Source organism: Orycteropus afer, unplaced genomic scaffold (assembly GCF_000298275.1).
Source record: "Orycteropus afer afer isolate SDZICR_OR568_19922 unplaced genomic scaffold, OryAfe1.0 scaffold00443, whole genome shotgun sequence".
Lineage (NCBI taxonomy): Eukaryota > Metazoa > Chordata > Mammalia > Tubulidentata > Orycteropodidae > Orycteropus > Orycteropus afer.
The window spans coordinates 1,660,007-1,673,718 of NW_006922030.1; the positions used below are offsets into that span (position 1 = coordinate 1,660,007).

The 13,712-nt window shown below is 35.2% G+C and overlaps 1 protein-coding gene across 1 annotated transcript in view; it reads left to right on the forward strand.

Moving 5' to 3' along the window:
• Positions 1 to 13,712, forward strand: part of TLL1 (tolloid like 1) — a 381,362-nt gene that overhangs the window by 217,291 nt on the left and 150,359 nt on the right. Inside the window, exon 8 of the mRNA XM_007954208.2 lies at positions 7,085 to 7,209. Coding sequence (XP_007952399.1) covers positions 7,085 to 7,209 — 125 coding nt within the window. The remainder of the gene's footprint in view (positions 1 to 7,084; positions 7,210 to 13,712) is intronic.

A 13,712-nucleotide genomic window follows, 5' to 3' on the forward strand; every position in this document is an offset into this window, starting at 1 on the left:
ATAGTACATATCCTTATTCAAACATAACTATCTAAATACTATATTTTTTGAAATTAGAATTTAAATTTTCACAGAAATATACCCAAAAATTTGACTTGAATTTAGTGTTACAAAACTTTATTTATAGATCAATGCTTGGAGTTCAGTTTTCCTTAGAAATATGTGACAAATAGGGATTTGAGTCCCAGTTCAGCCCAAGTGCTGCTGAATTGTATTATTAGAATCACCTGAGTTTTAATTATTTGGAAAAGAGGAGATACTGAGGAGGAAAATGGAGAATAATAATTTATTTATCTGTTCTTCATAGATGAGAAATCTATACAAAAATTTTGAAATATAGACCTCCCCTTATCCAGTATTATTCTTGTATACTGAAGTGCTTCTTTTCCCATAAACCACTCAGCTGCTACTGCCTGTATTCCATCTCCTCTCACACTTACCTTTGTGTTACATGGCAATCAGCCTTGACCTAATTTCCTATGGTTCAAAATTACTCTATGCATTTTTTTCCTAATTGTATATATCTACAGTGCAGGTCATGATAATCTGATTGATGCAATTCACATTATCAGATTGTTTTGAATCTTTAATCCATTGCTGTCAAGTCAATTCCAATTCATAGAGATGCTATAGGACATAGAAGAATTGGACAATAGGGTTTCTAAGTCCATAATCTTTATGGTAGCAGATTGCAACATCTTTCTGCCACAGAACCTTTTGGGTGCCAGCTGCTGATCTTTTGGTTGGCATCAAAACACTTAACCACTTTGTTACCAGGGTTTTAAAGAGGATGTTTATTAACTTCTACACAGATTTAAATGACTGAGTTGCAGAAGACGAAATACTTGTCATAGCTCTCAGCAACCCTCCCTCCTGAGTATTTGAATTTTATAGTTTCTTCTTTTCTGAACCCACAGAGTCTATAAAAGTTCCAATTGTTTTCATGAAAGTAGCCCATCAGCAGATTTAGGAAGTTACTTGTGGGAACAATAGGGCTGGATTTACAGGCCCTTGTTTTCTTTTTGCACAGATGTTGTGTAATGTGAATGTTTGCAAGCTGAAGATAGCACAATTTTCATTAATAAAATAATTGTAAAATTTTGTGAAGTTTTTTAAAAAGCATGGCTAGTTTGCTCTTTTAATGTAGATAATACAAATGAAGTGGACCCAATTCAATCTGTCTCTGGACTATTGGTAATATCTTATTGAAGAAACCCAGGAAAAGCGTCAAAGCTTAATGGCTGGGATGTGTGGGAGAGAAAATTGTTAACTCCCTACAAAGATTGAACAAAGAATGGGTGATTGAACTCCTTTGGGATGGAAAAGAGTTAACCTCAGTTGGCAGAATGATTCAAAATTATCATTCTGTTGTCTGAGATTTGTTAAAGAGCAAATATATCACTTAGAAGACTAAGGTGCACCTTGCCCAAGCCATGGTATTTTTAGTAGCCACATATGCATGCGAAATCTGGACAAAGAATAAAGAAGACCAAAGAAGAATTGATGACTTTGAATTGTGATGTTGATGAATACTGAAAATTCCATGAACTGTTAGAAGAACAAACGAATCTGTCTTGGAAGAAGTACAACTAGAATGTTTCTTAGAAGTGAAAATGACCACAGTTAATTTCATGTACTTTGGTCATATTGTCACAATGAACCAGTCCTTGTAGAAGGACATCAGGCTTGGTAAAGTAGAGGGTCAACAAGAAAGTGGAAGATCCTCAAAGAGATGGATTGACACAGTGATTGCAACAATGGGCTCAAGCATAGCAAAGATTGTGAGGATGGTTTAGAACCAGGCCATGTTTCATTCTGTTGTACATAGGGTTGCTATGAGGTGGAACTAACTCAATTGCACCTTACAACAACAACACCAACATTATCTGAGCTTGAGTATATTTAATCCAAATGTCCTTGACCTTTTAAAAACTGAATTATTTTTGAAAAGTAGAAAAAAATGAAATCTTTCCCAAGATTATGAATTCATTTTAAGCATAGAAAATAGTGAATATTTCATTAGTACAGAGGTGCTACAGAAATTGTAGTGCTTCATTATTTTGAACTTGTCTACGAAATGTGGATTTATGCATCATCATAGATTCTACCTTGTAGTTAAACTTCCTCTTTCAATTACATTGGCCTAGCTGAGGGCTGCATCTTATTAAGTATTGCTGGCTCTCACTTTTGATGGTCACTTCCCACATAGCATTCATCTTCTCCTCCATATTCTAGTCTCAGGCTATATATCTAGTTTGCTCTGTAGATGCTTGGATCTGGTTTTAAAGAATTCCAATCCCATATTTGAGTTATCTCCCCACTTGTCTGTCAGTTTGTCATACTGTTGTGGTTTGAGTGTTTCGTTTCTGTGTAGCTGGAGACTATGACAACACTATTTCACATACCATCAGAATCACCCATGGTGAACAGATTTCAGTAGAACTTCCAGTCTAAGACAGACTCAGAAGAAGGAAGGGGATATCCATTTCACAAAGATTAGTCAGTGAAAACCTTATGAATAGCAGTGAAACACTGTTTGATATATTACAGGAAAACTTTATGAATAGCCCTGAAAAATTGTCTGATACAATGCTGGAAGATGAGGTCCTCAAGTTGGTAAGCACTCGAAATATGACTGGGGAAGAGTGGCCTCCTCAAAGTAGAGTCAACTCTAATGACATGGATGGAGTAAAGCTTTAGGGACCTCCATTAGCTGGTGGGGCACAACTCAAAATGGGAAGAAACAGCTGTAGACATCCATTAATAAATGGAATGTGGAATGTACAAAGTATGATTCTAGGAAAATTGGAAGTTGTCAGAAATGAAATGGAACACATAAAGATTGATATCCTAGGCACTAGTGAGCTGAAATGGACTGGTTTTGGCCGTTTTGAATCAGACAGTCATGTGATCGACTATGCCTGCAATGACAAATTGAAGGGGAATGTTGTAGTATTCATCATCACAAGAATGTTTCAAGATCTATTCTGAGTACAATGCTGTCAGTGATAAGGCAATATCCATATGCCTATGATGAAGACCAGTTAATATTACTATTAGTCAAATTTACATACCAACCACTAAAGCCCAATAAGAGTAAATTGAAGATTTTTATCAACTTCTTGCTGCTGAATTTGATCAAACATGCAAGATTATTATTAGTGACTGGAATGTAAAATTTGGAAACAAAGAAGAATCACCAGTAGTTGGAAAATATGACCTTGGTGATAGAAATGACACGAGATCACATGGTAGAATTTTGCAAGATAAATAACTTTTTAATTGCAAATGCCTTTTTCAACAACATAAACAGCAGCTATCCACGTGGATCTCACCAAATGGAATACACAGAAATCAAATAGACTATATCTGTGGAAAGGGGTGATGGAGAAGCTCAATATCTTCAGCCGAAACAATGCCAGAAGGTGACTGTGGAACAGTTATCAATTGCTCATATGCAAGTTCAATTTGAAGCTGAAGATAATTAAAACAAGTCCATGAGAGCCAAAATATGACCTTGATTATATCCCACCTGACTTTAGCGACCATCTGAAGAATAGATTTGTTGCATTGAACACCAATGACTGAAAACCAGATGAATTGATGAATTCATAACATCAAAAGCATCTTTCATGAGGAAAGCAAAAGGTCATTAAAAATACAGGAAAAGAAGAGACCCTGAAGATTTTAAGTGGAGAGTAGCTAAAGCAAATAGGAGAAATGATAAAAGATAAAAGAGGTGAAGAGATGATGATTTCAAAGAGTAACTCAAGAAGTCAATTATTGTAATGAAATGTACATAGATGTGGAGTTAGAAAACTGAAAAGAAAGAACATGCTTAGCAATTCTCAAACTGAAAGGACTGAGGAAAATTTCAAGCCTCAAGTTGTAATATTGAAAGATTCTATGAGCAAAATATTGAATGATGCAGGAAACATCAAAAGAAGATGAAAGAAATACAGAGTCACTGTACAAAAACGAATTGGTAGATGTTCATCTATTTCAAGTGGTGGCATACAATCAAGACCAATTTTATTGAAGGAAGAAGTAGAAGCTACACTGAAGGAATTGACAAAAACAGTGGTCCAGAAATTGACAGAATACCCATTGGGTTCTTTCCACAAACAGATGCCATGCTGGAGGCACTTACTCATCTACACTAAGAAATTTGGAAGACAGGTACCTGGCCAACTGATTGGAAGAGATCCCCACAGATTGGAAAAATTGTATTTATACCCATTTCAAAGAAAAGTGATTCAACAGAATGTGGAAATTTTCTAACAATTTCATTAATATCACATACATGTAAAATTTTGCTGAAGATAATTCAAAAATGTTTCAGTAGTATACTGAAAGATAACTTCCAGAAATATGAACTGGATTCAGAAAAGAATGTGGAATGAGGGATATCATTGCTGATGTCAGATGGGTCTTGGCTGAAAACAAAGAATACCAGAAAGATGTTTACTTGTGTTTTATTACTATGCAAAAGCATTCGGTTTTGTGGATCATAACAAATTATGGATAACATTGAGAAGAATGGACATTCCAGAACACTAAATTGTACTCATGAGGAACCTGACCATAGACCAGAGGGTTGTCATTTGCACAGAACAAAGGGATACTGCATGGTTTAAAATCAGGAAGGGAGTGTGTCAGGGTTGTATCTTTTCATCATATTTATTGAGCCTGTATGCTGTGCATATAATCTGAGAAGCTGGACTATATGAAGAAGAATATGGCATTAGATTGCAGGGAAGCTCATTAACAACCTGCAGTATACAGATGACACAACCTTGTTTGCTGAAAGTTAAGATGACTTGAAGTACTTACTGATGAAGATTAAAGACTACAGTCTGCAGTATAGATTACACCTCAATATAAAGAAAATAAGTATAAAGAAAGTGAAAATCCTCACAACTGGACCAATAAGCAGCATCATGATAAATGGAGAAAACATTAAAGTTGTCAAATATTTCATGTTACTTGGTCCCACAATCAACATCAATGGAAGCAGTAGTCAAGCAATCAGATATCATGTTACACAAAGAGTAAAGATGTCTCTTTGAAGACTAAGGTGCACATAACTCAAGCTATGGTATTTTCAGTCACCTCATATGCATGAGTGAATAATATGCTGGACAGTGAACAAGGAGGACCCAAGAAAAGTTGATGCTTTTCAGTTGTGGTGTTGGTGAAGAATTCTAGAAGTACTGTGGACAGCCAGAAGAACTAACAAATATGTCCTGGAAGAAGTGCAACTGAAATGTTCCTTGTAGACAAGAGTGGCCAGACTTCATCTCACCTACTTTGGTCACATTGTCAGAAGGGACCATTCCCTGGAGAAGGATATCATGCTTGGTAAAGTGGAGTGTCAGCAAAAAAAAAAGAAGACCCTGAACGACATGGTTTGCCACAGTGGCTGCAACAGTGGGTTCAAGTCTAGCAAGAATTGTGAGGATGATGCAGGACCAGGCAGTGTTTCATTCTACTGTATGAGTCAGAACCAACTTGAAGGCACCTAACAACAAGAACATCTAGTTATTCACCTTATATCTAAAGATCACCGTCATTTTACTGATCTAGAATCTCAGAAAGCCAGTCATACATTATACATAAATCATATCACTACTCTGTTGTCCTCTGGGTAAATTCTCTGGTGAGTGTTCAAATACTTTAGGGGTCCCCCAATCACAGGGCTGTTGTATTTCTTTTCTGTCTCCCTGTAAATTCCAAAGTCCCATTGATCCACATTGCTGTCTTCTTTGCTTCCTTTCATGTTTGCCTAAAATCTCAACTCCTAAGTATTCTTTCATTATCTGATTTAAAAGCTACCTAATCACTGCACAATTAATATTCATCTTCTCTCCTTTATTTTTCTCCATAATGCCTGTTGCTACTTGAGTTACAACTCTTTATTTAACGTCTTCCTCCTCCTTTAGAATGTAAGACTCAAGAAAGGAAGGAATTCTGTTTATTTATTTCTCTAAATCTAGACCTAGAACAGTTCTTAGTAAATGTATCCTGAGGGAAAGAATAGAGGTGAAAATGTTGTTTTTTCATACTGCAGTTAAAATACATTTACTAATTTGTAAATTTGTAAAGAAATGTTTTGCCATTTAATGCAACTTAAAAGATGTTTTAAAATTTTTCTTAATCTCTTAATATGGAGTCCGCTTAAACTTTAAATCCATTTAACTTTGAAGCTGAGTACTTCCTTTAGTGATGTGTTAAGTATACATTGCAAAATACGATAGTATCTCTATTGTACTATATTTAGGATTTTAAGTCATACATATTGTACTATGCCACCAGAGCTCCTATTAATAAATATATTGAGCTTTATTATAACATTGGAGCTAAAACAACTCAGTTCCCAGCTTATCATTATTATTGCTTATTATTTATTTTTTATTAATTTTACCATGAAAAAAATCTATTTATTCTATACATCTGTGTCTTCTCTGTGTGTGTGTGCACATATGTGTGTATCATGCTAACACTATTTTTCTTTAAACTGTCTTTAAATTGCTCTTTATAAATTTTGGCCCTCTGCCTCCCCTTGTTCTTTTTAATAATGCTATAATACTTAGATTTCTAAGATTACTTAGATTAAATCAGTCATTTAACTAAAAAAAATTTAGTATGTTCACTTGACTTTTACAATTTTAGTAACCACAAAAATATGTATTGTGGGTTGTTCTTAAGAAGATGGATATATATGAGAATGAGTTGTTTTATAACCTAGTAAATAAGGGTCTCTTTGTTCTGCTTGGGAGACTGAAACAAATCCCATGGTATAACTGTTGGTGGTCTATATACTGTTCCAGATATTTTAAGAAATATGTAATATATATTTCTGAGGAAAAAGTGAATATCATTATTGACTTTATGCTAGACACACATTAACATGCAATCTTGGTTTTCTACCTTTATGATTGTGTTTTGAAGAGCCTGATAAGGACTTTAAACTCAACACTGGTGTATTTCCTATTTAACTTTGAAAAAATAATTTTATGTTTGTAGGGAATATATGAGTTTTAATTTGGTGACTTACGTGTAGCTTGCTTTTGATTTTTTTCAGGGGGATGTTTCTGGATACCATTCTTCCCTCCCGTGATGACAATGGCATACGTCCAGCAATTGGTCAACGAACCCGCCTAAGCAGAGGAGACATTGCACAGGCAAGAAAGCTGTATAGATGTCCAGGTATTGCACTATCTAACACACTGGCATGATTGCTTTTGATCATTATCTTCCAGTTTGATCAACTACTTACTAGTCTCTGTCCATATTGACAATGACATTTACATTTCAAAGTCAATAATTATAAAATTAAGTAGGAGAGAACCTTGGAATAGCCATTGGTATAAATACAGTGAAACCAGTGAGAGCTAGAACTCAATGAGAATGCCTTGTTTTTCTGGGTCTTGCAAGTTTTCCACTTTTGACAGGGTGCAGTATTATCTGTAGGTTGTACTGTAGGTTTTTCTTAAGAAGATAGATATATATGAGAATGAGTTGTTTTATAACCTAGTAAATGAGGGTCGCTTTGTTTAGCTTGGGAGACTGAAACAAATACCATGGTATAACTGTTGGGGGCTATATACTATTCCAGATCTTTTAAGAAATATGTAATATATATTTCTGAGGAAAAAGAATGCTTTTTCTATCACTCTGTTAGTGGAAATTAGCATTTTCTTTTTCTGACAAATTTCTGACTTACATGGGTTCTGATTTTCACAAATTATACTGCATAAACAAATTGCTAGATATAAAATTTAAAAACCAGGAGAATTTTTTCTTTTAGTTCAATGAGTAAAAGAGCATAATAGTAGGGTCATTTGATAGTTATTAATAATTATATGGTTGCATGAATTCATAGTCTAATGCTGACTTTTCCTGCCAATATGAAAATAATATCCTTTATTTAAACTTTAGAATTGTATCCTGAATGATCTTTTCCTTCAAATTCCATTATAAATGGTACATAAAGTTTTCACTAGTAGGAGTTTGTAACTTTGTTGTGTGATAGAGGAAAAGAGAACCTAGATTCAAACAGGTTCAGTAGAGATACTTTTATTAAGCCCTGGACAGGACAAAGACAAAACAAAGACAATCATCCAGGATGAGGGAAGCCATCAGCATATACACAGTACTGAAAGCTGAATGGAGTCTGCTGAGTCATGTCCATGGAGCTAATTATATATGATTGAAAACAAAGGAATCATTACAAACTGATTGGTGGCAGATTGGTTCATCCTGTAGCAGACAGGACCACAAAAGAAGGGCAAAAGACCATGAATTAGAGATGTACATAATTTGAAAGTATTGTTGTATTGTTGTTGCTTGCCATCAAGTCAGACCAACTCATAGCAACCCCTCTTTGGGTTTCAGAGGCAGTATCACTACGGAAGTAGATTGTCCAACCTTCCTTCCAAGAGTGGCTGGTAGGTTTGAACTACCAGCCTTCTGGTTAGCAGTCAAGTGCCTTAGGCAATAAGCTACCAGAGCTAGAAAGAGTAACAGAATTGGTTCTGGGCCTTGACTACCTGGCTAGGTGGTGGTCTGGATATGATTCATGATCATGAAGCCTGAGTCAGAGCCATAAGATGGCTACAGAACAATACCAGAACCCCAGCCTTAATTAAAATTAGGAAAGACACACTCAAGCAAGTTCCCAAGTCCTTTGTGTGAGCATAATTGACTTTCAACCACACTCTTCCTGAGAGCAAACTGTCCCTCCCAAAGTTTCTGGAGCTTGTCCATGCATAGCCACAATGTTGAAAGTTGGAAAGGACTCAACTGCTTCTGAACTTACGTCAACAATCAAAATGGATTTAGGGCTCCCATTGTAGAGCACATCCTTTCACAAATGCAAGTGCTTTAGAATTTAAGTTCTAATACATTGACTCCTCTGATCATGGATTTTACTTAAAATCTGTTGATCACACTTAGTTTGGTGTGCTTTCTTCTCTACAAACTACTTGATGGGTCTTTTAGATGGCTCTTTGATTTAGGACAAGTTTTTAAGACCCAAACACTATCCTTTTTGATTGCTGGACACCATCTAATTTCTTCACTGTGCTTCATTGTAGCACCTAATCTTCAGTGATCATCAATGGGGATACAGAGGGCAAGTATGGAGCAGGGCCATATTGGAATAACTGCTTGGACTGTGGTTAGGCTTTAAACGTAAAAGTAAAAGTAAAATAAGTGGGAACTCAAGTCCATTTATAAATATGTCTTGTCAATGTATACAACTCACTTTATGGGTAGCATATTTGCTTTCTAAGAAATTCCCTTAGAAGTAACTTTTATACATTTGATAATCCTAATAATATCACTAATCCAGTCAATGGGAGCTCTGGTGGCACTTGACTGCTAACCAGAAGGCTGGTGGTTCAAACCTACCAGCCACTCCTCGGAAGGAGGGTTGGGCAATCTACTTCCATAGTGAAACCATCTCAGAAGCCCAAGGAGGGGTCACTATGAGTTGGGTCCAACTCGACGGCACATAACAACAACAACAAATCTATCAATATTATGGATTAAAATACTAATGAGAAAAAATATAAAGTCTTTCAGTTAATACGTGGGAAGAGTTACCTACACAAATAATAAACTTAAGTGGTAGCACAAACTACTTCAAAAACAATGATTATGCACAAAGTAATAATTTCAATAACATTCATTCACTAGGGGGAAACTGTTAGTCTACAGAACTTAAAGACAAAAGTAATAAATATGAAAACAGATAGCAGAAGTATCCACAATCTATATGGAAAATTCTTACCAGTTAATTAAAACCAGAAAATTCTTATGAGTCAATTAAAGTCATGTTGCCAACATAAAGAAACTTCAAAAGCAATAAAGATTTAAACAAAGTCCATTGACCTCAAAGTCTGTAACCTTGAGAAAGCTTGTCTACTTCTGCCCACTATGGCATTTCAAGTCCAAAAGAGTGCTTCAATTCTTTTACTCTGTGACAAATGTTTCTTAAGGTTTAACACTTTCCAGGTCGGCTGCATATAGACTGGTGAGGAGATGAAGACTTCATATATTCCAGTGGGGATCTAATGAATCATTTAACTGATTCATTACTTCAAGAATTTTTGGAGTGTGGAGATCTCACCTACAAAAAACCCTATGACAATCTAATGTCCAGGTAATCTAAGGCATGTGACTTCCAGAATGACCAAAAGCAAAAGAAAAACATTAGGGTTGTCAAAGATATATGATTAGCAAGGTAATATAGGTGTTGGGGGTCTTCAGTTAATCTATTTAAAACATCTTCCCAAGGCAAAGCTGCCCTTCCTTGTTCATCCAACAGTCATGGGTCATCTCAGAAACAAAAGAAAATGGAGTCCGAGGCAAACCTTGTGTCAGCCATTTTAATTAGCCTAAGTTCTAAGGTTATAACCAAAACCAAATTCACTGCCATGGAGTCAGATCTGACTCATAGTGACCCCACCTTGGATTTCTGAAGTGGTATCATTATGGAAGTAGATTGCCCAACCTTCCTTTCATGTATTTGTCCCTCCTCTGATCATGAATTTCCATAGAAATTCTTTGATCACCATAAATTTGGGTTAGTGAAGGGCAAGGTCACATTGGATGAATTATTTGGTTTCCCAAAAAAGGCTAACTTAAGGTACAGTCAATCTCCTCTAAGGAAGGACTTAATTTCTTCAAGATACATAATTTTCTGTATACCAAGGAGGGTGACATTTTGATCACAAGTATTAGACAGGTATTTCATTCTCTTGAAGATTGATTAAAATAATTACTGATTTTCTTTAAACCTAATGATGCCCTGTCTGATTTTCTGTTTTACTAAACAGATTGATTCTTCAAAAGACCACAATGCTCAGACTGAAATGGTCTTAGTTGTTTACATGAACCATTGTTTGACTCAAAAATGGCTTTTATGCATGTTTTTCCAAGGTTCAAGATTCAAAAGGACACTGAATTGCAGTGGTTTGTGTGGGTTATCCCAACATCCATGAAACCAGAAATCTGGAAACATTATCAGTATTAGGCCAATTCGTGGAAATAATTCACAAAAATAAAATTCTAACGTCTTTGTACCAAGGAAACAAGTTCCACAAGGTGTTTGTTTACACATAAGCAAGATTAGTAACTGTTTTCACGTGCCTCAGCTATAAAGAGGTTCTGCAGAACTTCAGATTTCCTGTCAATAGACAGCAAATTTCATCTATGAAAGTGCAAAATCATTTCTTGGGAGACTTAGCAGGATATCTTATTAAAATAAATAAATCAATAAATAGCTCAAATTTCAGACACTTCTCTAGTTATGGTATTTATAACTTTGCTAAGTTTAGCAACAGAAACTTCTAATTGGAGTTACATTATCTAACATCATTGAAAGTCTGATGATTATATTGTTACTTTTAGTGGAAGAACCAGCTGTTTCAGTAGCTAATAGCACTATAATGATTAAGAATTTTCTCATCTCCTTTAAAGGTTCTTTTCTGGTTTTTAATTTTAGATTCCTCTTATATTTCTTATTTTTTCTTGTTGGTTAATTGGTTATATATAAACACCTAGGAACAGCATAACAAGAGCCAGTCAAAATCTGAAGGTGAAAACAACAAACCCATTAGATAATTTAGGAGAAAGGAGGGGAAAAAAAATATATCTGGTGGTGTAGTGGGTAAGGCACTAACCACAAGGTGCCTAATGACAAGGTTGGTGGTTAAATCCACCAGCTGCTCCATGGGAGGAAGATGAGGCAATCTACTTATGTAAAGATTTATAGCCTTGGAAACCCAATGGGGGTTGCTATGAGTTAGAATTAACTTGATGGCAGTGGATTTTTATACCCAGAAAATAGAATATTAAAACATTGTCAATATTCCTGTATAGAGCTCACAGTAATCTTTCTTTTCATTTAGTCCTGTGTAGTTAATTTTTGTTTCCTGGAATCCTCAATTAACTATAGTAGAGTCTGTGAACTTGTCACCTTCTACACCAGAGTTCTGAAAATCTGGATGAAATCTAGTGGGATCTGTGTTCAAAATATCACAATCTTTTCTGTAACAACAACAAAACTAATTTTTTTCCTGTAGGTGACAAAACTTAATATGGCCATAGTTAATTCACAATAATTTTTTAAAAGTGAAAGACCTGATGGGATATTATAGAACTAATGTACAACCAAGTAAGTCAATTTAAAATCAGAAGGAAAGTTAGACAAGAATATCCCTAAACATAATAATTTACAGTGATGAAGATTAATGACTACAATCTGCAGTATGGATTGCACCTCAACATAAAGAGAATGAAAATCTTCACAAGTGGACCTTCAAAGTTGTCATTGACAAAAATTTTGTCAAAATGAATTCATTTCATGAATTTTTTGTAATACTAATAGTATCTAATTCATGTAAGTATCTGCCATTAGACCAAGTCTGAGGAAGTTCCTTGAAGAAATATTATCTAATTTAATAATACTATCCAGAAGTAAAAATTATATATATTTTCATAATCCTATCTTTTGCATGCCATGTAAGATTTTTTTAGAATAATTTATTTTAAGACTTTGTTATATCTATCAAAATATTTTTTTCAGTGCACTCTTCAAATGAACCAATTTATATCAAAGTTTCTTAGAGTAGCTAATGAAAGCCAAATACATAAGACAAGACAGTTGCATCACTACTAAGCTGCATCACTATAAATGGAGAGAGGACTGAATTTGCAAGGCTTTCATATTACTTGGTTCCACAATCAACATGAACAAAAACAGCAGTCAAGAAATCAAATGACATATTGCACTGGACATATCTGCTGCAAAAGACCTCTTTAAAGTGTTGAAGAGAAAAGATGTCTCTTTGAAGACGAAGGTGAGCCTAACCCAAGGCATGGTTTCTCATTCACCTCGTATGCGTGTGAAAGCTGGACAATGAATAAGGAAGACTGAAGAATAATTGATGCTTTTGAGTTGTGGTGTTGATGAAGAATACTGAAAGTACCAGGGACTGCTAGAAGAATGGACAGATCTATCCTGGAAGAAGTGCAGCCAGAATGCTTCTTGGAAGCATGAATGACTAAACTTCATCTCATCTACTTTGGTCATGTTGTCAGAAGGGACCATTCCCTGGAGAAGAATATCATGCTTGGTAAAGTGGAGTGTCAGTGAAAAAGGGGAAAGCCCTCAACAAGATGGATTGACACATTAGCTGCAATGATGGCTCAGGTATTGTGCAAAGATTGTCAGGCTGGCACAGGACCAGGCAGAGTTTCATTCTGTTGTACGTAGTGTCACTATGAGTCAGAGCTGACTCAATGGCACCCAACAGCAACAATGATTAACCTTATTTTCAAAGTGCTTTAAATATAACACATAATAATCTAGATACACAATACTATATACCAAGACTATCAAGTCTTTAGACATCTGAATTAAGCTCTATAAGTAAGTGGAGTAATTCTCCCAGTTAAACCCACTGGCTTCTTTAATGCTATTTTCAAAAGAAAAAAAGTTGTGACCAAGTTAGCCATAAAAGATAACTAAAATTATGACACAACATGTGTTTATTGTCTAATATTAGGCAAAAGCACAAGAGAAAACACTAACATAAATTTTTTTAACCCAAAAGAGAATCAGTCACTTCTCTTGAATTGACAACATGCTTTAGGCAATCTATAACCTATTAAATAAAACTTTATAGTTCTTCTTCTTCTCC